The sequence below is a fragment of the Onychomys torridus genome, chromosome 6, assembly GCF_903995425.1.
Source record: "Onychomys torridus chromosome 6, mOncTor1.1, whole genome shotgun sequence".
NCBI lineage: Eukaryota > Metazoa > Chordata > Mammalia > Rodentia > Cricetidae > Onychomys > Onychomys torridus.
In genome coordinates, this window is record NC_050448.1 from 133,492,261 (window position 1) to 133,518,086 (window position 25,826).

Sequence of the window (25,826 nt, forward strand, 5' to 3'; positions counted from 1 at the left end):
CCTCTTAGCCACAGTATGAAGCCTTTGGATTCTTTTTTTTTAATTTAATTTTATTTTTTTAATCCCAGAGCCTTGGCTACACTCATAGCCTAGCACCATGTCCCATGCTTCTCTTGCACACTCACTACATTCATAAGACTTGGAGTTCCAAGAATAACTCACACATCTTCACACACAGACATATGGACTCTTCCTCTTCCAAAATTTTCCAAACCATCAGCTGTTTTTCCCCCCTTCTGTAAGCAGGGCACTTCCCTAAACCTGGGAGATGATTGGCATGCCCTCCCCCTCTACTCCTTAGATGCAGGTACATTGACTTTGACAATGAGGAGAGTGCCTTCCACTGATTCTAAAGCGCTCACTTTAGAGGGCCATAACTATGCATGTTGGGCACAGTTTCACTTGTCTTGCCAACCACACCATGTATACAGATGAAGATACAGCTTTTTGATAATAAGTCACTTTTCCACATTACAAAGCTAAAAAAAAAATGCAAATCCATCCTCCATACCAAATCTGTCTGGCTTTATTGCCTGTGCAATTAACAAGCAACCTACATAGTCTCCCTCTTGTCAATATTCTTGTGTTTATCTGGCTCATTATAAAATATAAATTGCTTAAGAGTGGAGATCATGCATAATTGATAATGTATCTGTGTGGCCATAGCAGCCACTCCATAAACAACTGTGGAATAAATAAAGAAGGGGGTTATAACACATTGAAAGGAGGCAAGGTTTAGAATCAAAGATTATCCACAAAACCCCATTCAGAGTTTTACATGTTCTACATGGTTTTCAATATTGGTATTAATCCTGAAACATGGTTGGTAGTAATACTTTTATTTTATTTTTTTTAATTTTCTGGCTAAACAACATGCCTTAAGGCCTACACCCAATAAATGGTATTTAGTGAACCAAACCAAAATTTTTATTCCAAAGCAATAATTGGACTTATACTAATGAATGACTGTCCAATTTGTCACAGCAAGGCTCATGAGCTCTTTAACAATATTATACCTTTTTTGTAGTGGTTAATAGTGTTTTCAATTTGTTACATGTAATAAAAACTCTTAGAAAGACAAAAATACCTTTAGGATAGATAAGAAGGGTAGAAACAACGTTGCTTTTGTAGTAGAGAAGACTTAATTAGAAGCAGCAGTGAGAACAATAGAAAACAGCTGCTCCAATGCCTGGAATCCACAGAATGAAAAATGAAGAGGGGGTCTGGGAAGGTTCTCTGGGGATAACCAAATAATGGGAGTCTCAGTGACAGAGGAACAACGAAAATGGCAAATGGAGAGCACTGCTGGGAGGACCCTACAGAGGTTCACAGTACGCTGGTCCCTCACCATCTGCTTCATCCACCGCCTTCCGTGGGCACAAGGTTGCCAGCATAGGCTTCTCGGTGAACCTCCCCAACTGAATAATCTGAGCTGTAAAGAGGGTGCAAGCTTGGGGAACTGTGGTCAGCTCCTCAGAACTCTGTAGAAGGCTGTGACCCCAGGGCTAGGGGTGGGGTTGGGAGACAGGATGAAGGCTGAGGCTCTCTGGACACCAGCTCAGCCGAAATTAGCAAATTTCAGGTTTGGTGAAGGACGTTATCTCCAAGGATAAGGTGGAAACACACCCATGCTCATGCAAGCAGCCCTAATAAAACTCAGTGGGCCATTAAAAACATCAAGAAGCCAAGTGGTTGTGGCACACACTGTTAATCCCAGCACTTGAGAGGCAGAGGCAGGCAGATCTCTGTGAGTTCAAGGCCAGCTCGGTCCATAGAGCAAGTTCTGGGGCAGCCAGGGCTACAGAGAAACCCTGTCTCAAAAAACCCAAAACCAAAACAAACCAAAATAAAATAACAAGACATGAAAGCAGGACAGAGACTTGTTGGGAAGAAGGCTCGGAATGAGTTTGTAGGTGAGAGAGGACAATGGTGTGAATACAATAAAAATGCATTATGTACATATATGAACTGTCAAAGAATGAATTAAACTATTTTTTTTAAGTTTTGAAAGGTGAGGAGTTCTTTCTTTCATTTTCCTCTCCCATTTTAGACAGGGTCTATTCTGTAGCCCTGACTTTCCTAGAACTTGCTACATATTAGATCAGAGATCCTCTAACCCATAGGAGTCTTCCTGCCTCTGCCTGCCAAGTGCTGGAATTCAAGGCAGGAACCATGACAGCTCACCACTTAAGAGAATTTTGTTGTGATTGTTCATTCCTGACCTAAATACATTCCCATGACCAGGATATGAAAAAGCAGAATGTAAAACATCTCAGTACATTTTAAAATCAATACATGTTGAAATTAACATTTAGGTACATTGAATAAAATTACATATTTTTCAAGATCAAATCTATGAGTTTCTTTTTATCATTTGAAAATGAGTCTACTAGAAGGCTGAAATGCATAACATGGCTCACATTTGTTGCTTGAATTCTATTCCTATTCCCACAGCACTGCATTAGGCTGATGGTTTTGTACTTTATTTTAACAGAGAAAACTTTATTAAGTCTCTTTAGGGAAACAAAATTCTGCTTGAATAGGCTCAGATATGTCTTCTATCTTCTACTCCTGCAAATTCCTGAAAACACCGACATTACAACTTAAAACAAATTCACCAGAAGCATTTTCCTTGAGATAATAGTGAGCATAATTTTGTGATTGCATGCTTAAGCTCTGTCCTAGGAGGCTAAGTGCTGTGGTGAGATTGGGTTGCATAGTTCACCTTTAAGGAGAGACAGAGATAATGTACCCGAGTGATGAATCTTTGCTTTCATAGGAGCCTGAGGTCCTTAGGGAGTCAGTTTGGGAGAATAAGTTTCTCCCTCTTGTGCCTCCTTCTGTGGCTATGTTGTTGCTGAACAAATTATATTAATTCCAGTAAACCAATGGACCAGAGAGAGACTCACCAAGACAGCAAACATAGATGAAGAATCATTGAAAATGTCCATCTTCTATGAAATATAGTGTTTTAATCTTTCTTGAGTTTCTCAAGCCTTATGTAAAATCACTAAGTGCTGACCATAATTTAAGTGCCAAATGACATTTGGCTTCCACCTGCCATCCATGTAGTGAACAGAAGGAAAGAGTGATGGTAAGGCCATGACAGCTTAGAGGTGGATGACTGGAAAAGCACAGGCATCCACGAGGAACACAGCAAGCTATGTTCATCCATTGTGTGTCATAGCCCCGTTCCTCCTCACTTGGTTTTGTGCACCTAAATGATGACAATGAAGAGCTGTTTATGCATTCTCATAATATACAAGCGCAATGAAATAGCAACCAGCACGTGGGTCTTACCCAAAGTCTATCACAGAGACTCAATTTACCAAATACTTCCAACCTGTGAGTAAAGCAAGTTGAAGAATTGGCATCTTTAAGGCTTGTATCCCCAAAGGACTGTCTTCATTTCCAATGTCCTCAAAAGGAGACAGGGCACTAGAAACATTTGTCAGCAGCTATGGTGTGGATGAGAGCTCCATTCAATTAACAGAGTGAGGGAAGCACTAGAAAGTTAGTGTCCCCTCATGTCAGAAGGCCACAGAGCCTTTCAGCATCAAGGAAAATCCAGCCACTGAGACACTTCCAGACCCTTAAGCTGTGGATTTGACCTTGAAGGATAATTCAGCCCCTGCTTACAGTTAACAGGACTGGAGTTAATATGAGCAATGTGGTGAACTCCACAAGGGTGTTTGGTGTTGGGAAAAAGAAAATGAATTAACATGGAGTCTAGAAGTTCTGATATTTTTGATGAATATAAGCCTAAATCTGGCAGGAAGATTTGCAAGACAATTGAATTGTAAGGGTGGATATTGTGGTATGAATGCCCCTCTAAAATCTGTGTTGCCATTGTAACAGCATTCAGGTGCGATTTTAGGGGATGAGGTCTGAGGGGACCACCCTCCTATGGATTAAAGCTGTATCATGTCATTAGCAGGTTCTTAATGAAAAGGAACAGGGCAGCTGGTTTCCTCACTGACTGGAATGGCTTTATTTGCCTTTCTGCCATCTTCCCTAGATTTTAGCCCAGTGCTCTTGAACTTCCTATCCCCAAACCACAGGCCAGCAGGCTAGTGCTTATGAGTGGCTGTCTTGGTTACTTTTCTTTTGCTGTGATGAAACACACCTCCTCCTCCCTCCTCCTTCTTCGATTTTTGTTTGTTTGTTTTTCAAGACAGGGTTTTGCTGTGTAGCCCTGGCTGTCCTGGAACTTGCTTTGTAGATCAGGTTAGCCATGAACTCACAGAAATCCATCTGCTTCTGCCTCCCTGGGATTAACATTGTGAACCACTACCACTTGGCTAAGGCTTCTAAATAGTGTATTTCATTCCTTAAGCAGGAATTTAGCTATTCAAATTATAGAGAGTGAAGACTGTCAGGCGAATATGTAAAGTGCCATAATTTTGAAAACTCTGAGAACTCTTGAAAATACTGAATCATTGTTCTTGAATCTCAAAGACTCACATGCTAGGAATCTGTAAACATTGTTGATGAACAAATGTTTTTAAAATTAAAATAGTCAAGTTAAAAAAAAAAAGCAAACAACATCAGAAAATGTTCAAAGTGGAAAGGGAAATAGAGTTAAAGGGCTTCATATCAGACTGTGCTTGGGTTATAGCAAAGCTGGCTTTTGACCTACCAGATAAACTGGTGTTTTACATCCTTACAAAAATGAGGCAAATCAGGAGGATGGACTTTCCAGAATTAGGGACCCATGCTTGTAAAGGTCCAAAGGCAAGGAAAAGCCAGCAGAAATTTAGACATGTTGAAATGGTAGCTAAAAACCCAAAATAGAGTGAAATTACCTGTAACTGAGAGACTTAGAAAGTTGGATGAAATGTTCTGAAATTCCAGATGGAGTTGTTCTGGAGGCAAAGACAGGAAATTCCCCTGCAGGGGAGACAGGGTCACAGATGCTGTGTCTTCTGAGAGAGGATTTAAAGCTGTGAACAGCATGTGAAATGCCCCTGGAGAATGGGCATGGAGATGCTGAAGGGGGTGTGGGGTGCAGGTGGGACTATGAACCTAGAGGTGACTCTGTGTCTGTCTACTTCGTCCTATAAGATGAAGGTGTTCCACAGTACAGACCCAGAGCTGTCTTTTTGACACACTGCAAAGTTAAATAATGATATTGTCCAGTCAGGTTAGAAAAAACAGTTTTGGAAAATGCCATAAGGAAACATTATTTTGTATGCTAACTTAAAAAGTCAATTGAAAAGCAGTACCAAGGGCTGAGCAGACAGCCCAAGTTGGTACAATGCTTGCTGTTCCAGCAAGAGGACCTGAGTTCAGATCTCCAACACTTACATAAAAGCTGGGCACAGCAGACTGGACCTGTGTGTAGCTCCAATGCTGGAGAGGGAAAGACAGGAGGATCTCTGGAACTTGCTGGCCAGCCAGCCTAGCCTAAACAATTAATAAAGTAAAAGAAATCTGATCCTTAATCTATACCATGTACTGACAACAGCACAGGAAAAGATGTATTAGCATGCTGTGACAGTAACAGAAGCCAACATTTACCACAAAAAGTCCTTTGCTTTTAGTGAACCCTAATGAATATATTGGTTAAGCCGATTTTTTGACAAACTAAAAACTGTTTTCCTATTAACTGTCAAATTATACAGACATTGGCTGCATAAAATTCAAATCCAAATGATGGTTTTAGGCTGGATCAAGCATGAATATTTAACCAGGTTACTAGATTATTTTGCAGAGCTAAGTAATCCAACAATATTCTAAATTGAATGCTTCTATTCTAAATATAAAACTGATATGTTTGTGGTGGAGAATTTGGGAAACAAAGGGAAATTCAGAAAAGATAATAGAAATTGCCTTTATTCTTGCTCAGTTAGCCGCTTCTAATATTCTGCATATATACGCAGAAATTTATTTTTAATTAATTACAGTTGCAGTATTTCTTCCGTTTCCACACCCTGAATATTTCTTCATGTTATTTGTTCTTCAAAAGCATGATTTTAAATGGCAGTGTTGGAATACATATACATTATGTAGTCAATGAAAGCCATTTTTAGGACTGGAGAGATGGCTCATGGGCCTTGTAAGCATGAAGACTTGAGTTCGAATTCCCAGAATCCATGTAAAGCCAAGCACAGTAGCCTATGTGCTCAACCCCAGCACTCCCACAGTGAGATGGGAGGCAGAGAATGGAGAATTTCTGGAAGTTCACAAGAAGCTGTCCTGGGATACATAATGTTTATCAACAAAAGTGACTGTCTGAAACAAAATAGGAGGAAAGGACCAATGCCCAGATTTGTCCTCTGACCTACACACACACACACACACACACACACACACACACACACACATGTGTCCATTTTTACAAAGTTAGGCTTTTAAAATTATGTATTTCTATGTTGATGACAACACTCCAAATATTAAATTAACCCATATTTCAATTCTTTCCTTTAAGCTCAACTTAAGGTTCTTTGGATGGGCAGTGGTAGAGTTAAACATTTTTTGGTTTTATTTAAATTATATTTAAAGAAATAAAAAAGCAAGAACCTAGAGGCAGGATCTGAAGTGGTGGCCACAGAAGAACATTGCATGGATTTCTGCCTTGAAATTCCACTTTTACCCCAGGGTACTCTTGAGGAGGGAGGAGTTAGAAACATTTAGATAGAAATATAGAGGGGAGAAAGACTGATAGAAACATATGATAGCTTGAGAAGACCTGGATCCTTATCCACTGGCCACTCCTGTCTCTTCTATAGGGCTATTTATAGGAATGCTCAAGGGGTGGAGCAAAGACTTCCCCCTAGATCAGCCAGGTGTAGACCTTTCCAATTACCTAGTAACCATGTACATGGTCAAGCAATACAGCTCTGCTGGGTAAAGCAAGCTCAGATCTCACTAGGAAACCTTTGTTGGCCTCCACATTACTACACTGTCCTGTCTGTGAATGTCAAGGTTTCTGCTATAGAAGCCTGTGCTGTTGAGGGACCGATCCTGGGCTGGAAGCAGGTGCCCTGTGCAGACTGAAGGTCAGTACACGTCCCTGATGTCACCTTTGCAAGCTTACTACCAGGAGAAGATATCAGCCCTGCTTCAGAGAAGGGAATTGTGAGATTCAAATTAATTGCCTGTCTCGAACTGCTATCAGAACTGAGTCCAACTTATAAAAGGACTTTAACTCTTGGGCAACCTACAGCCTACATTTTTGCTCATGAGACCTCCTTTCCCTGAGCTTCATGAATCCTCATGCATCTCAGAACTTCATATGTTTCCTTTATTTACCCCAAAGATGTGAAGTTTCCCTCGTGAGGAATTGTCTTTCACTTTATACCTTCTTCCTTTGTCCTTATTTTATTTTTCTCCTTTGTCTTCCAGCTTTATTCCAGAATTAACCAGAGAAAGTTCAACCATATGGCTGTACACAGGGCTTCTAGTTCAGCTGGTGGTTGGCAAAACCCAGAGAACAGAGGATGCCCATGAAGCTCTGAGTGGTGCCAAAGCTGGCAAGAGGAAAGGGCCATTGCCAGCCTTGTATTTAGTATTTGTCAGCTGTGTGTCACCTTGTGTTTATATCAGTTAAGCAAGGGGAACCTCAGAAACAGTAGAGTGGAATCCAGCAGTGACCTGATAACTAACTACAGAACACAGCAGCAGCTTGGAGAGGCAGCCATCCTTTCCTGATCCTCTAGCAATCCCTCATATCGTGCAATTATGTGCTTGAAAGGGCCCAAACTGGTTTCAGTGTATTATAGTGCAATGTGTTCATCAAAGGACAGGGACTTCCAGTGGAGCAGGTTGCTCTGCTGCAGCCCAACGGAATCCAGAGCAAAACATCATAGATAAAAATTGGCTTATGAAGAAATTTCTCTTAAAGAATTACATTAGGAATGAAGTAAGGATGTGTAAATGTCTCATCATGGCGCCCAAGAGCAGCTTGTCAGTTTTAATCTCTGCTACACAAATTAGTTTGTCTTGGTGTACTCATCTGTCATCTCCAATGGTACAATTGGCCAACAACTCAAGGCAAGGCACTATTGAACCACAAAGGTTAGTTCTGAAATTTTCTAAGTGTGTGAAGTCCAAGTTTGCTGCCACAGAGGAAAATTCAAGTGTAGAATATGAAAACTGCTCTTGCCAGCTTGTGTTCACATACATAAGAAGAGCAGGACCATGGGGTAAGAGAGGATTTGTTTTCCCTTGAGATTGCTGTAAGACTCTCACCTGACTGTGGCCAGGGGAGAACATAAAAGCCACTGTTTCATTCCATTCTGCTCCTGCTTACCTGTAGTGTAGTGATTTCTCTTCCCAGCTGGCACTTGGGAGAGGCAAAACACTGGGATGCTGTCTCATTAGTTTCTTGATTAGATCCTGTGTTTTACGTAGCTGCTCAGAAGGAACAATAATCAAAGTATATATATACACATTTGGTTAAAAACAAAGAGAAAATCCCTCTGTACAAGTTGGATATGCTTTCTGTGTTCCTTCTACCCTGTACAAAGAGCAGAACTGCACCAATTAATTCTAACAGAAGTTGTAGATTCATGTTCAAAGTTTTCTCTCACAGTCTGAAAAGCTTGAGAAAAATATTTGCAGACTCACACAGAAATCACCATCACAGATTAGCCTCTTGAGTATAAGGAAATCCACAGGCAGATGCCAACTTGCATTCTTACTCAGGACAAGATGGCAATCTGAGATCCACAGGCAGATGCCAACTTGCATTCTTACTCAAGATGAGATGGCAGGCTGAGGCCCTGCTTCCTTGTTTGCAGTCAGTTGGAAATGGTGCATTATGGGTGCTGCCTCCAACTCCAATTATCTGTGTGTGTTCCAGCTCATGATTTCTGGGAAGAGCTGGTGTTACTGCCTGGGTGCCAGCTATTGCTTAGAGAGCTTATTCATAATTTTATAATCACTGCACCACCAGTGGAAATTACCAACCACTAACCAGTTTAAGGCACATGGAACCTATGTTAGCTTTATGAAAATAATTTAAAATTATTAGTCTCATAAAATTAATTTAAAAATAATCAAGGACTTTGCAAAATGACTAAAATCTCATTTTAATAAGTCATCTTGCGAATATTCCTGACTATGAAGAATTAAAGAAATGCAATATCATTTTATAGAAGAAAATGAAAATATAACTGCAAGCAATCTTAAGTAACATGGCCAAAACAATTCCTGAAAGACAGATAGTGGCCGAATACATTTGGATTTTAGATGATTATACTTTATAAGATTCTTTAAGAAGTAGGTAAAAGTTTTGCAATTGCTTAAAATAAGGGGAAAGAGGATTGATTAGCATGCTTGTCTCACACACACACAAACTGAGCTTAAAAGAACAGTTTTTAAAACTTTTAATCAAATACACTGAGTACCCACACAGCATTGAATAGCACACATTCATCTATGTCTGTTGTCAATACAGAAACCGAGGTCACTCAGGCAGGTGTTGCTGGTAATGTTTTACCTTTGTAGTTCTTAAAAATGGTCTCGAGAAAGTGAAGACTGAAGCTGAGCGGTGGTGGCACACACCTTTAATCCCAGCACTCGGGAGGCAGAGCCAGGCGGATCTCTGAGAGTTCGAGGCCAGCCTGGTCTACCGAGCGAGATCCAGGAAAGGCGCAAAGATACACAGAGAAACCCTGTCTCGAAAAACCAAAAAAAAAAAAAAAAAAAGAAAGTGAAGACTGTAAACAAGCTTTATCCCTGAGTGAGAACAGCATTTTAGCATTTTCACTCCCCAGTTTCCTTATCTGCTATTGGAGCTCAGTCTGGTGGAGGTATTAATTTTCTACTGTGACTATTAACAAATTATTAAACACTCGGTAGCTCAAAAGCCACAGAACTTTGTCTCAGAGCTCTGCAGGTTAATCTGACATGGGCATCCCGGGACTGCAGCCAGTGTGTTGGAGAGGACACATTGTTGCCTGATTTTCCCATGTGCAATGACCAAAGCAAGTGGTATCCTCATCAATAAGCTCTTACCCTCAAGTTTTTCTGGATAACCAGGGGATAGCAATTGTTTGGGGGAGTTTCTGGGACACCTCCTCCCAAGCAACAACTCAAAGGGAAGTATCCTGCACTTGGTGCTGGGCTCTTGGTTTACTAACAGTGGCTTCTGGGACCAGTATTGTACCCTGGCCCCTCATGTAGGTAGCTCCGATTACACCCTTTCCTATATACATACTTTGTTGTAGAATATTATTTTAAGGTGTGTTGCTTTTGTTGATGTTGCATTTGTTAAACTCTGTGAAGCTGTGTTACTGTGCTTGTTTAAAACACCTGATCATCTAATAAAGAACTGAATAGCCAATAGCAATGCAGGAGAAAGGATAGATGGGGCTGTCAGGCAGAGAAATATAATAGAAGGAGAAATCTGGGAAAAGGAGAAAAGAGATCTAGGAGCAAGAGAAGGAGGAGGAACCAGGGGCCAGCCAGCCACTCAGCAAGCCATGGAGTAAGAGTAAGATTTACAGAAGTGAGAGAGTGGGAAAAGCCCAGAGGCAAAAGGTAGACGTGGTAATTTAAGTTAAGGAAAGCTGGCAAAAAACTAAACCAAGCTAAGGCTGGTCATTCATAATTAGGAATAAGCCTCTGTGTGTGATTTATTTGGGAGCTAGGTGGTGCATCCCCCAAAAGAGCAGAAATCAACAACAACACTTACAGTTTTTTCCAAACATCCTTAGTTTGTGTATCCCCCGCTTTCTGTGCCCTGCCTTCCCCTCCCCCTCCTCAAGCCTTTCCTCCACATTATTCCCTTTTCCTGTTCATAGCACTTGTGTTTTATTTAGTCCCTGCTATCTCCATGGTGGCCCCTTTCCAGTTACTGGTACTTACCAATACTCCACGTTAAACACATAAGCATGAAGATTCGAACCTGGGACCCTCATGTAAGATAGGAGATGCATCATTTACCTTTCTGGGCCTGGGTGACCTCATTCAATCCATTTACCTGCAAATTTAATAACTTAATTACTCATTACAGCTAAATAAAATTCCATTATGTATATTTAACACATTTTCATTGCATGTTCATCAGTTGGTGGACACATAGGATGTTTTTATTCCCTTGCAATTGTGAGTAGAACAGTAATGAACACAGATAAGTGGGTGTCTGCAGGTGTCTATATAGTAGGATACTGAGTCCTTTGAGTGTATGCCTAGGCTTGGTACAGCTGGGTCATAAGGCAAATGTATTAACAGCTTACTGAAGAATCTCCACACTTATTTCCTAATTCGAGAAATCCACAGGACAGAATTCCCACAACTATTTCTAATGTCTGCACCGGTCTTCATTCCCACCAACAGTGAAGGATGAGGCCCTTTCTGGTGTCTGAACAAGCAATAGTTACATTTGTTTTCTTACTCTTACTGACGCTGACTACATAAAGATGAAATCTCGAAGTTTTGATTTGCATTTCCCTGGTTAATAAGGATGTAGAACACTTTAAAAATATTTTCTTGGCCTATTTGTAAACTCTGTTTAACTCTCAAGCCCACATTTTTGTTGAGTTGTTTGTTTTCTTGATGATTTGTTTTTTGAGTTCTCTGTGTTTTCTACGTATTAATCTGCCATGGGATGGGATCTATGACTGCCAAAGATTTCCTCTCATTCCTTTGACTCTTTCGTCCACAATATGGGTACTTTTAAGTTCAAACAGAGATTTATTTTTAATCCCAAATATTATAACACAGTTCAGAACCAAAGATATACTGATTAGCTACCAGCCAGGGGAAACAGTCAGAAAACAGTAAAAGTCTATTTCTGTAAGAAAACTGTGTGTGCAGGAAAAAACCTGTAATTCCTAACACAGTGTCACGTGGTGTGACAGTGTACATAGTATAGAGCACATGTGTTTCATGTTCCAAACCAAGGCTGCAGTGCAGTACTAGAAACAGCCTGGGCCAGCACATCTGGAAACATCTGTGACTCACTCATTTTTGGTCATTGCACATGCAACAGCCTTTTACTATTGCTGTAATTTTATTTTAATACTTTTTTTTTTTTTTTTTTTTTTACAATTTCCACATTCAGTAACATGACCTGATATAGGGTCACAACCCCACAGTTTAAGATGCTGCCCCTTAAATATCATGTGTGTATTTCCACAGTTCTGGAGACTGGGGACTCCAAGGTCCAGGGGCTGCCTGGTTTAGTTTCCCATGAAAGCCAGTTTTCTGTCTTACAGATGGCTGTCTTCAGGCTGCATCCTCACAGCTAGGACAGGACCTGGTATCTCTCCCTCTCCTTATAAAGACCCTAATCCCACCCCAGGGGCTCCACCCTCTTGATCTCATCTAAGAACCAAGTTACCTCTCAGGTCCAGCACCATATCAGCAGGTGTTAGGGTTTCAGACATGAGCTCTATAAAACATAAACATTCACTGCATGGTGGGACCAGCCTCAGTGACTGTTACTGCTCTGACTCAAAAGTGAGTCTGGACTAGGGTGAGACTGTGGCCAGAGTGAAAGGCACTGCACAGGGTGAGGCAACAGTTTAGTGGTGACTCTGAAGTGTTGTGAAAGAGAATGTATGGTTAGGAGTCTTTTGATTTTTAAGGAATGTTGAATTAAATTTGGGACATTTCAGCAGAACACCCACAGGAAGATGAATCTCAAGAGAAGTCGTTTCCACAGACTTGTCCTGTTAGCAGAAAACACAAACCCCATGTTTATGATTTCCACAGCCACATTTTTAATTTCTTTCATTCTTTGTGTCTTTTACATCATGCATTTCTATCCCATTCATTTCCTCATCCCTTTGTATACACCCTCTGTCCTTGTGACCTCTCCCCCCACCACCAAATAAAATGAAATTTAAGAGAAAAAAGAAAAAAAGAAAAGGAAAAAAATCAGTCGCATCCTGGAAACTGTAGTGTGACACAGTGAGTCATGCAATAAATCCTTTTATTCATATATCTTTACTTGCAAGTGTTCATTGCAGAGCCATTGGTCTGGTCCGAGGCCTCTAGTTTCTGCTACACTGTTGATGCTGGGCCCTCACTGGACTCTTCTTGGTTATCCTGATGTTACCCAGTATTATAGAAATCCTGCAGCTTTGGTTCTGCAGGACTGGTCCCTACACATGCTCCAGCAGATCACAGATGGGGTGGATGTTGGAGTGGGCCAACACACAGCTTGGTTCTGGGCCGGGGTAGTTGCAGGGTTGTCAGCATGCCAGCTTTCCCTTGTCCTCACTACCAGGGTAGTCTCTCCTGCATTGTCCTGGCTAGTTCACCTCTTGCAGCAATGAGCAAGGGGCAGGTTCAGTTATTCTTCTTTCATGTCCTTAGGGTCAGATCCCCCACACCTACACGTTCACGGTCAGCTCCACTGTGTTGTCCAGGCATGGTGTTGGGGCCACTCTCCTGGGTACTGCAGCTGATGAGGGGCAGGGCCAGCTCTCTAACCTGCCTTAGGTGTTGGTCCCCTGCCCATGCCACCATATGTTCACAGCCACATTTTATGATGCCAAAAGAAGGGCCAGCAAGATGGCTCAATGAGTAAAGATGCGTGCCACGAAACCTGATGACCTGAGTTTGATTCCTGGGACCCATGTGGTCCTCTGACCACTACAAATATGCTGTATGTAGTATATGCCTCACCCACAAAATTAATAAAAATTCCTTAAAAGAATATAAGAAAAAAGTGACAGTTTTTCTTTATTAATTAAATTTTTTCATTTATTTTACATCCTGACCATAGTTTCCCTTTCTTCCCCCACCATTGGTCTGTCCCACATCCACTCCTCCCCTGTTTCTGTTCAGAAAGGGGCAGACCTCCCATGGGTGTCAACCAAACATGGCATATCAAGGTGAGGTAGGACTAACCTCCTCCCTTTGGATTAATGCTGGGCAAAGCAACCCATTATGGGAACAATGACAATTTTAAAAATGTTTTATGTAACACAGTTTATCCATGGTTCTACCCTCTCTCAAAGAGTCAGTATAGCTCAGTCTAACCTCTCCATGTGCGTGCTTTGTGTGCTAGCTAATATTATGTCACCATGACACAGACTAGAGTCGTCTGGGAGGAGGGGACTCCAACTGAGAAAACACCTCCATAAGATTGAGCTGCACTCAAGCAAGCCTGTAAAGCATTTTCTTTACTAGTGATTGATGTGGGAGGGCCCAGACCATTGTTAATGGGGTCATCATTCCTGGGCTGGTGGTCCTGAGTTCTATAAGAAAGTAGGCTGAGCAAGCCATAGGGGGAAAAGCCAATAAGTGGGATGGCTCTGGGTGTGTGTGTGTGTGTGTGTGTGTGTGTGTGTGTGTGTGTGTGTTGTAAATAAATGAATATTGGCTTATGTGTGCAACCACTCAAATGTGGAGGTCAAAGGCCTTTGCATCAGCTCCAGCCTCTTGTCCTGTTTGAGTTCCTTTAACAATGTACTATGAGGTGGAAGTGTAGGCTAAATTAACCATTTCCTCTCCAGCTTTTGGTCATGGTGTTTTATCAAAGCAATAGAAACCCTAAGATACCTTGTGAGGACACGATCAGTAGTTATATAGGCCTATGTAGGTGAAGTCAGCCCTTGTCTTTGCCTATGTTAATAAACTGGAGTCTGGGTCATTCCTGCTTCTCATTATCATTTGAATGCAAATAGCACTGTTAGGGATGGTGATGCACACCACTTCTGCTCAGAAAGACCCAATGGTGTGGTTAACATTGCTGGGGCAAAGAAATGTAGCAAATTGCATTCTCTGTGCTTGCTCCAAGGTTCATTCCTGATACCCCTGTGTGTGGGGGTCCCCTTTGCCCTACCTCTCAGTAACACTTCTGGTGGCCACAGTTCTTTGTTTACATCTTGTGGATATGAAATGCTTTTTCCTCCTCTGTGTTTTTCTTATGATCAATGATTTTGAACATCTTTTCATATGCCTAAGATCCCTTACATTTTTCTTCATATGAAACTAATAGATACTCACACATGTATACCTAATTCAAATATTTGCATATGCCACGTATATTCGTATATGTGTCATATCACATATAGCCCTTCAAATATAAACATTTGCTAGATGTCTGTCTGCTATCTGCTAAATATTTGTCTAGACTTTAGTCACTGGGACTATACTAGTCAAGAAATAGCCCCAAATGCCCACTATCCTGGAGTTTGTTTTAACATGTAGATGGACCCCCCAACTGCAAAGAAAAAAAAACAAATAAAAATAAGATACCATGTATCATGAAGTTTTTTAAAATCTACTTTATGTGAATGAGTGTTTTGTTTGCATATATGTTTGTAAACCACATGTGTGTAGTGCCTGCAGAGACCAGAAAAAAGGACATTGAATCCTCTAGAACTGGAGTTACAGATGGTTGTGAGCTGCTATGTGGGTGCTGGGAATCAAACCCAAGTCTTCTGGAAGAGCAACCAGCATTCTTAGCCTCTGAGCCATCTCTGCAACCCCATAGCGTGTAGTTTTATTGAACTTAAATTTGAGTTTTGCTCAGCTACTTCACATCATTAAATCATGTTTTTTGTAATTGTAAAAGGGAAGTGGTAATAATCACAGCTTTATAAGTTTACTAAGTGCATACAAATAACTTCACACAGTATCTATATTAGAGAAAAAAAAACAATGATGGAAATCACAATAATATGGTTGTATTTTTTCCCTTTCTTCTTTTTCTTCAATGATAGATTTTAGTTAGAATTACTGGAATTTATACTATGTGTCTTCATTATTGCTGAAGTGTTAGGTCTCATTTGGCTGCCAGCCTACTGTGAATTTGGCTGATTTTGAGATGTGTTGTATCCAGATTTTTTAAATTTCAAAAGCTAAGAGCCCAAGAACCCACATGTTTTACAAAACTACATTGTGTCAAATTGTCCAAAATGTGGGAAAATCCACAGAACAGTCTGAACTCAGAGTGGTGTTATGTTACTGTGTCTGGACTGACACACTCAGTTTAGCAGTGTGGTTATGAGGACAGTCTGCCTGGTCCTCTGCAAAGATGCCTGTGATTTTGTCAAGCTTTGCAACAACTGTTTGTCCTTCTTTCTTAGATAATGATGTTGAAAATGATCTTCAATCAGACATCCGTTGAACAATGCAAAACACAGATGGGAAAGGAGAAGGAGTGCAACTCCTTCCTGATTGCAGTTCGCCTGGCTTCGCTGAACCAGATCTTGGACCCCTGGGTTTATCTGCTGCTAAGAAAGATCCTTCTTCGGAAGTTCTGTCAGGTAGCAAACGCTGTCTCCAGCTGCTCTAGTGATGGACAGAAAGGGCAGCCCATCTCATTATCTAACGAAATAGTACAGCCAGGGCCATGAAAGTGAACATAACCAATGTGCATACTCACAGCTTTTGCAGCCAATATCCCTATCCCTTACGGACTGAGGCATCTCTGGTATGCTGCTGTTTATGCATTGGAATAGAATTTTTTAATATATATATATAAAGCTAGATGATCTGAGAAACACAGATAATCCCTTCTGTGCCAAACCCTGAAATACAAACAGAGGAAAATCTGTTACTAACTAGCAGTTTGAGTCTCTGCCATTTGTAGCTGTATATGGAGTTATTTATGTGATGAAACACTTATGATAAATGACTTGAGCTACTTGGAGTATGGATGGTTGCTGCCCCAGCACACTGCGTGTGGGGAGTCTGGAGTTTAACCCTCGAGCAGGGGACCAGGCCATAGAGATTTGTTTTGTCTAAGGACATTGGTTGTGTTCTCTTTTATCACTTCTGTTACTTTTGCTTCCTCCTTTTTTCCCCCACTCAAAATTTAAAGAATCTACTTGAGTTTTTAAAAATGTATAAGCTATCCACATATTTGTTGTCTTGATGCTATTTAAATATTAAATATTGCTCAATATATTATTAACTCATAACCTTACAAACTTAACTTTTGGTTGGGTTGGTAGGGAAGTTTACTCCTTAACTAAATCAGATCCAATTCCACTTTTTTCAAATATGACAGTTTATGTCTACCCACTGCTGCTAAATGTTCTTTCCTTAGAATACATTTTGGCTTCTTAGGAGCCTCAGGGAGAAGCATAACTGAGCTATGGGACTCATGAAGCAGTGTTCCAGAATGCTACCCAGAGACTAGATTGAGAACTGCGGGCTAGTCCTGTGCCCACCAGTGTTCTCTGGTCTTTAATACCAATTCTGATTCTAGAACAGATATCTAGAAATTGAATAAAGATTTTCCATGCTTGGCTTTCTTATAAGATAGGAATATTAATGGTGACTTCTCTTCAGCCTTTGCCCTGCCCCTGGGTGAACGCTTTTACATAGCTCTGCTGCTTGATTGGCTTTTCACAGCCTATAAGGGTACAAGGCTTGAGGCTTGGGTTTAATGTCTTCTTGTGGCACAGATAAATTACAACCAGAAGCTTTGGGATTTGAGGGGTTAAAAGTTACCCCACAAAAACTGTGCTCCTTCAGGACCATCCCAAATAATGCCCTTATTCTTTGGCACCCCAATTTTGCCAGTCAATTAATGTTTAATGTGAAGATTTTGATTTGTACTTTATTGCTCCCTACTTCCTTCAAAGCTTGAGATTTTTTTTCTGCTTCTTACATAATGATATTTTCTTTGTGATTAGTATCAGTTTGGGTGAGAGTTGATTGTAACTATTACACTGTATCTGTTAGGTTAATTATGCTCACTGGCCTAGGTGAGTTAGGATAATCAGTTTAAATGATCACATCAAAGTGAGTCATATAAAGTCTAGCACAGGTGCTGACACCATCCAGAATGGCTTCATAATCCAGATGTTAAAATAAAGACAATATAGGGCTATATTATACTAGCCCTGTTTTAAAAATCTCCTATTGATATGTTTCATAGAATATAAGACAACATTGTCCTCCCCATACTTAAACAAATTATCAAAAAGAGGCTTTGCTTTTGGGGTGCTTCCTGAGCCCTTCTGCAATCAGGTAGACACACACTGCTGGATTTGAGTGGTGGAGTGTAATTTTGTTACTTCTTCCCACACTTATTGTAGCATCTGGAGTATAGGACTTTCCAATAAACATTGTACCCTGGACAACTAAATGAGATTCAGCCAAAACTTCTGTTCTCTCCTGAGGCAGTTGACAAATCTGTTACAGTTCGTCCAGCCCATAAGGCAAATGCCTTTTTTTTTTTTTTTTTTTTTGGTTTTTTGAGACAGGGTTTCCCTGTGTAGCTGTGCACCTTTCCTGGATCTCACTCTGTAGCCCAGGCTGGCCTTGAACTCACAGAGACCCGCCTGGCTCTACCTCCCAAGTGCTGGAATTAAAGGCGTGCGCCACCACGGCCCGGCATGACTTATTTAGTTGATTAAACGGAGCTCTAGCTTTAGAGAAGTTTGCTATGTTGTCATACAGTATGGTGTAATCTGTATTAATAGTCTAGAGGATGTATCTTCAGCTGGTAAGAGAGGTTACTATCAAAAAGATAATCATTTTTCATCAAGATGCAAAAACATAACAGGCTAAAACTTATCCTTGGCTACAAAACCAGTTCCTGCCCAGGGGTTCTGTAGTAGGAGTGAATGAATGGCTGTTTTTGAACAAGCTTGAAAAGGAGGCAGACAGGGAAGAAACTGTGAGTTTGTTACCTCAGAAGCCATTGGTTAGTCTGGCAAAACATGGTAGGAAGTAAAAGTTCCCCACAGTCTCAGTTTGGCAATGGTGGGAGTCCAGTTGTGTGCTGTGGAGAAAGTGGATTACTACAGACAGAAGGGGCATCTCCATTTCTGAGTTTGATTCACTGGCCTTGAATTTCACTCCCAGGCAGCTGGTTCATCTGTGCATACACATGCACAGGAAGCAGAATGCATGCATAGATTATAGCCCTTTCCTGAACTTGAAACTATTAATTAGAGTCTCAGAAAGTAACATTGAAAGAACAAGTAAAAAATATGTAGAAATACATGCAAAATTAGTAAGTGTCTATGGTTTTCAAATGAATTTAGGCTTCATGTTATGTCATAGATGGGAGAGATAATAGGTTATCAAATACAAAGAGTTAATGTTTCAAATAAAATAGACTTAGTGAATTTCTTGAAAATACTTTTCATTTGGAGAAACAAAATGTGTGACTTTTACTTCAGAGCCAGGCATGGTGGTTCCCAGACTACAAAGGTAGAGGCCACTCTGGCTAGTGTTTTTCTGGCAGCCAGGTAACACAGAATAGTAACAACAAATAAACAGTAAGCTTTATCAAATGTGCCTAATGTTGTACACCAAGGTATTTTAAATAAATGTTTAATTACAATAGGTTTAAACTATCCTGAAATGAAAGGTATACATATATTTCTGTTTAATTCTTCTTTATCTCATAAAGGATCTCTCGACAGGGTTACAGAAAAATATTATAAAATGTCCCATATATGAAGGGCCAGACTGTAGCTGAAAGTTTTCCTGTATCCTGCCTGGCCCGCAGTCAGGACAAATCTCTTGCAGCCTCTTGGACCCAAGTAAATACACAGAGGCTTATATTATTTTTAAACTATGGCCATAGCAGGCTTTCGGTTAGCTAGCTCTTTCATCTTAAATTAGCCCATAACTATTAATCAATGTATCACCACTTTTTTTGTTGTTGTTCCATGGCTTTAGCTTCATCCCATTACATGTTGCTCCTTGGGCAGCTGGCTGGCATCTCTCCCTGCCTTCTTCCTGTCTCTCTCTTTGAATTTCCTGCCTGCCTCTAAGCTGCCTTGCCATAGGCCAAACGGATTTATTTATCAACCAATTAGAACAACACATATTTGCAGCGTACAGAAAGAGATTCCCCCATCACCAGACTGGACCCAAAGTGGTGGTGCCTTGGCCGTATCCTGATGTTTGAACTTTAGATGGATTTGATTCTTTATTTTATCAATGGTTTCCACGGTGTTATTGGTTGGGGTCCCAAATTAGTGACTGGCTTTCAGGCTTCCCAGCATAAAAATTATTCAATTATTCAATAGTTCTTTTGGGTTGAGATCAAATCAGAGTTGGAAATAGGAAAACCTGGCTCTTCTGCGTTTGTTGGTATGTGTTGCCAGTTACTCCAAAAGTACCTCAAGCTGCACACAATGTAGGGAAAAGTGTCAAGCCTCCTCACAAAGTATTTGTTGTGTAAATACAGAAAAAAGCTTATCTAGAGTAATTGCAATGTTAGTGTTTTATCTACCCAGTCACAGGCTGTGACAGATTTTCACAGGTCCTTATTTAATATTTGTTTTCTGATTTTTATTTTTTGGTTCTATTATGTCAAAATTGAAATCTAAATAAATGTAAAAAATTGTGCATCTTTGGTTAAGCCCAGAGATGTGGGTTTTTTTTTTGTGTGTGTGTTACAATAAAGAGTTAAGCTTCAGCCAACATTTTCACAGTATTGTATATGAAAGTATTTCAAAATTTAAAAGTCAACATAAGGAAACAGTTGGCAATGGCAAATGAAGCATGAACCGGGAACTAAGGAAACTTTTTACTTTATGTATCATGTTTTTGGTACCTAAGGTAAAGATCACGTGACTACCCATGAACATTTAGCTCTGTGACACCATAAGCAGAGAACATTCTCTGCAAAGACAACTCCACCACATACATCATAATCACCTACATGTCTGAGTTCCACTGAGCCAAAGACCATTATTTCCAAGAGTTTCTCACTGGCCACCTGTGTGCTCTAAACATTAAACAGTGGGTGCACTGGCTTCCTCTCTACTTTTGGAACTAATTTGCCAGTACCGCCTGCCTCATCATGCTTGTCCATCCTCTGAGAGAGCAGGGAACAAAAACATTTGCTATCAGTGAGGCTTTGGTTGTTTCTAGTCAGCTTCAATGGATCAATTTTATTATGGAAGTAAAGAGAGGGAAGAAAGAAAGAAATCTCCCAGAACAAAATTAGCCTTTTCATATTTTTTTTTTTAGTATCTTGGAGATAATTCCATATCTAATGTCCTTTTTAAATGTGAAGCTTTAGATTCTGGTGTGAAATACTTTAAAGTATATTGCTCTTTTAAATTAATCAGGTCTTGGGACAGTGTGTAGCCAGTCACAAAACTTGAGCAATCATTTAAAAATAGTTTCCTTGTATAGTTTTCAGATTCTGAAAAAAAAAAATCAAGATTTATTGAGAACTGAGGGGAGATGTGTGCAGTTTACATACTCTTCAAGATTCTTGATGCCTTAGAAAGAATAGTCGGGCGGGGGGGGGGTGCTGGAGAACATTGGAACAGCAGGGAGATTTGTCCACTGCAACCCATCCAAATCCTTGGTCTTTTAAGGCAGAATTTGGAAGCAGAGACAGGGAAGGACTTCATTTAACTTTACACACTGCTCATTCTGAAGACAGGGAGATGTGGCCTGGGCTTGTTCTTTTAAAAGGAAATGATAAACTCATTGACTCAGATAATCAATAAATGAGAGGAGAGGGAATTTAACATATTGCTACATCAATTTCTGTGGTCTGCTCACAGCCAACAGACACAATCTCCACTATCTGGCATGGGGTATTGGCTATATCTGCACTTTAAGCCCCAATGAAGAGCTCAGACAGGGGGTTTCCCATCTCTCCTCACTGCCTCCTCCCCACATGCTTGGCAATGCAAGGAAATGTGTTTTACCACCTTATGTAAAGCTTTTTGGGTATTTCTCTGCAGTGTATTTAAATATACATACCATGTGTTTTATAGCTGATACTTGAGACTGTGTAGATAGAGAATGAATGTATGAGATGTACATCAGAATTCTGACTGCAATCAAGGACAGCTTGTCTGTGTATTTAATAAATGTCTGTTATTTATGTAGTCTGTCAATGGAAAATAAAGCAAATGATCTGAAACGTCCCTGTCTTTATTTCCCGATCTCAGCAATGTTTTCTTGTCGGGGATATCTTCTTGACTGTAGCATCTTGCGGATTTCCTACTTGTTCTGCTTGATCAAATAAAAGCCCAATGTCCTGAAACAGCCGTGTTCTGTTGGAACGACTGGACTGTTTGGGTTCTGATTCCATAACCCTGTGCAGAACGTCACCAATTCTTTCCATGTCGGAAAGGTGCTCTGTCTGCATTTTCAGCATGCTGCTTCTCCCTGTTATAATCCCCGGATTACTGTTTTTAACACAAAACCTCATTCATAAATTAAAGTCCTTCCTTGATCTTGTGGATTGCAGTGTAAACACTGGTCCCTGACATGAGAACAGTCCTTGTGCATATCAGAGCCTTTTACCAACAGTACCCAGTGTTGGTGAGAACTCGATTCCTCAAGGGGACAATGACCAGGCCCCACCTCTCCCCTGCTCTGGAAATTCAGACATATTACAACTAGTACCCTGAACTCTCTACCTTCCTCCTAAGAAAAGGCTTCTAAGATATTCTGCGCCCCCCCACCCCGTTCCTCCCACACAGAGGTTGAGTGCTAGGACCCTTACTCCTCACTATGTCACTATGCACAACCTCAGTGAACGTCTTTATGGCCACAGTGGGTATGATTGGCTAGAAATCCCTGGCACAGTGATGGGGAACATGCTGGCCATGGGATGTGATGCCCCTGTGTTTGTGTCCTGGACAGGCAGGGATCACGTGTTCTTAGTCCTCTGGTGCTTGTTAATAACTGTCAACCTTTTCATGCTTTTTGTGAATGTGGCTGGCACAGGTCTGAGCCAGTTCCTCAGGTCCGTTCTTCTCTCTGTAACTTTGTGTACCTGTCTCACATTAAGCCTGTTGGTAATAAAACACCAGGATTACTTTTTAAAAACTCAAGTTGGGGGGTGGGCAGTGGGATGGCTGAGCATATAGAGGTACTTGCTGCTAAGCTTAATAACCTGAGTTGGGTCCTGGCGATCCACATGATAGATGGAGGAACCAACTCCAGGAGGTTGTCCTCAGACCTCTACATGCAGCCCTGGCACATAAGTATACACACACACACAAAAAAAAACACATATACACATACACACATATGTACACACACATACACACATATGTATACACACATACACATGTATACACACATATACACATGTATACACACACAGGCAGACACACAGAGAGAACTTACACAGATACACACATATAGACTCATAGACACATACACATAGAAACACACAGAGACACCTACACAGACATCCACACACAGGCACTCATGCATAGACACAGAAACATGTATATACATACACAGAGACAGACAGACACATAGACTCACACACATAGAAACACACATACAAAGACACAGACACCCACACACAGACACTCATGCATAGACACACACAGAGACTCACACACAGAGACTCACACAGAGACACATATACACACAGACAGACACACAGACAGACAGACAGACAGATACACACTAAAGAGGAAGGGAACGAATTTGACCACAGCGATAAAATCAGTGACACGTGAGCACTGTGAACCAATGGGCAATGTTTCATTGTGTTTGTAGAAGGAGACCGCTCACCTGGAGAGAAGATTTAGAGAACTTTTCACCTCACTTTTCCCAGAACCTTAAGCTTTTAACTAGTCCCACCCACTTTTCTCTAACTTTCACACAGAAGTGACCAGGCCACCCAGCCTGGGCACCACAGACACTGGGGCAGATTTTTTTTTTAAGTAGGCTTATTACACAGCATCCCTGGCCTTTACTCACTCCATGTCAGCAATATGTCCCTAACAAGACAAGAAAAATTATCCTTAGACTATGCCAGTTAGACCATGAGGACATGTTGGTCCCTAGTAGAAACCTGTGCTTTGAGGAAGGGGCCGAGGATGCAGGTGGGTCTGCGTCCCTGGTGGTGGTGTTTTCTGAAGTCAGGCAGCACTGGAATATGTGCATGTGATTGCACAAAAATGCAGCACCACCATGTCAACAATGCCTGGGGCATAGTGGTCTGACCGGCTTCCATAAGCTCACAAGCCTACTACTCACAGAAGAAGAAGTGAACTTTCTCAGGAGTATTGTCTTTCTGTTGACGCTCTAACACCTATTCTGACATCTTACATGGGATTGCTAATGTGAGTCTCTGTAATTAAGGACACATTCCCTGACAGGTCCTTGTAGAGCCATTCTTTAAAGGGTCTTTCACCTGCCGGTGCACATGACAGAACTACAGAACAGGCATTTCCCCAGAAGACAATTTCATCACAGGCAGTGGATATTGAGGAAATGTCTGTAAGTGAATTAACAGACACAGAATTATTACCAAATGCTTTGATTGCAAGTTTGATGCCCTCCTTGTGCACAGTAAGGGGATTTTTGAGATGTCTCATATAAAGTACAGCCCTCACCCTACCACCACAACCAACTCTGCTTTTGGACTTCTTTGGGAGTTGGTGGGCACAGGTTAAGGAATACCACTGAGTTTCTGTATGAGTCAGGGGCTAAGTGAGTTTTCCTGTTTCATAAGAAAGCTGAAAGCTAAAGCTGTAATGAAGTTAACATGTTTACTTCCTGGGTAGCATCTTGACATCTCCATCCATACCCATGGTAGCAAATAGGAACACACAGGGTAAAGTGACTTCACAACACTGCTGTCACTTTAAACACTGCCACTGTGTGAGGACAAGACAGAATGTGACCCAACCAAGGGAGTGGTAATGTGCATTTCTCACAATGAACAGGACCAAATTTTCTTTTTCTTTCTTGTTTCTGGTGCTGGGAACCAAACACAGGGCCCTGGTCTTGCCTAGCAAGCATTGCACTAAATTGGTAATTCCTTGAAACAATTTTTTTAAATAAAAATTACCCAATGACTCATTTGCCTTACCACAAAGATAATTATTTTGCTTCACCTTGTGTTGATCCAGCAAGGATAGCTTAAAACAATATTCAGAATTCAACAAGAAACCCAATTCTAATCCTGAGTACAGTCTACACACACACAAGCTAATGATTAGAACGCAACTTCATGTTACTAAGATATATAAGTAGACACAAAGCTGTTTATAGCTCTTGTGTGAACCCTGGCTGTCCATTGCTGTTTAACATGCTGGCAGCAGGGATGACCTAGCTGCTTGAATCTTTGCATAGGCACACACACACAGATTTCCTTGCAAATGTGAAATGGATTGTGCTCTGAGCCGACTTCACAGAGCTGTTCCCTTCAGTAAAGCGTTGCACCGTAGTTTATGGTCTGAGTTTCTCTGGGGAAAGTATGGAGTGCTTTGTGAAATTTATCTCTGCATTGCTCTTGTTTCATAAATGAGGATGGAAATGAAATCCATCAATTAGAAATTGCTCTCTAATATGCAACTGGGCTGCATTCAGGATCTGTGTGCAGACTCCCACAGCTGTAGGAGTATGTGTACATCATCACATAGGGATTCTCAAGGGTTTCCAAAAGATTCACCAAAGGTAACTTTTGGAGAAAAATGATTGCCTATTGTGACTCATTTTTGCCATTTCATGGCCATTTAAAAATATTCCCTAACATCATAATTTTCCAAATTATAGTGACATGGTAACAAAAGTAATTCTTACTGAAAATCATTGTAGAAATGTTAATATGTGACCAAGAGTGATTACTAACTTAAGTGCTGTACGTCCTTAATTAGGGTTTGTTCAGCAGCAGGTTTCCCTGTGCCATGGCCATTTTGATATTCCTGATAAATCTGTTAAAGTATTCTAAACTATTCTTCAAATAAAGCAATTTCACAAAAATGCCTTCTTAGTTTTTGTGAGCAGTAGTAAAAACGGAAGTCTTCCACACTGGGCAGGAGTTAGAGTCAAGTCTAACCACTGGACTCATTATTTATTTATTCTTTATTGATAACTCAACAAATCTTTCTGAACCTGAATTTTCCAGCCAACCCAGGATTATTAGGGTAAGTGGAATGCTAAAGTCAGACACTAGTGAGAGTGGAACTCTGGTGGCTGCTGTTAGTGTGTCCATCCTCATCTCA

At 40.8% G+C, this 25,826-nt stretch overlaps 1 protein-coding gene across 1 annotated transcript in view; it reads left to right on the forward strand.

Annotated features, from left to right (window-relative positions):
* The window catches only part of Ptger3 (prostaglandin E receptor 3), a 59,689-nt gene that overhangs the window by 11,788 nt on the left and 22,075 nt on the right, over positions 1–25,826 (forward strand). The window contains exon 3 of the mRNA XM_036191396.1: positions 15,996–16,175. Within this exon, the coding sequence (XP_036047289.1) occupies positions 15,996–16,175 (180 nt within the window). The remainder of the gene's footprint in view (positions 1–15,995; positions 16,176–25,826) is intronic.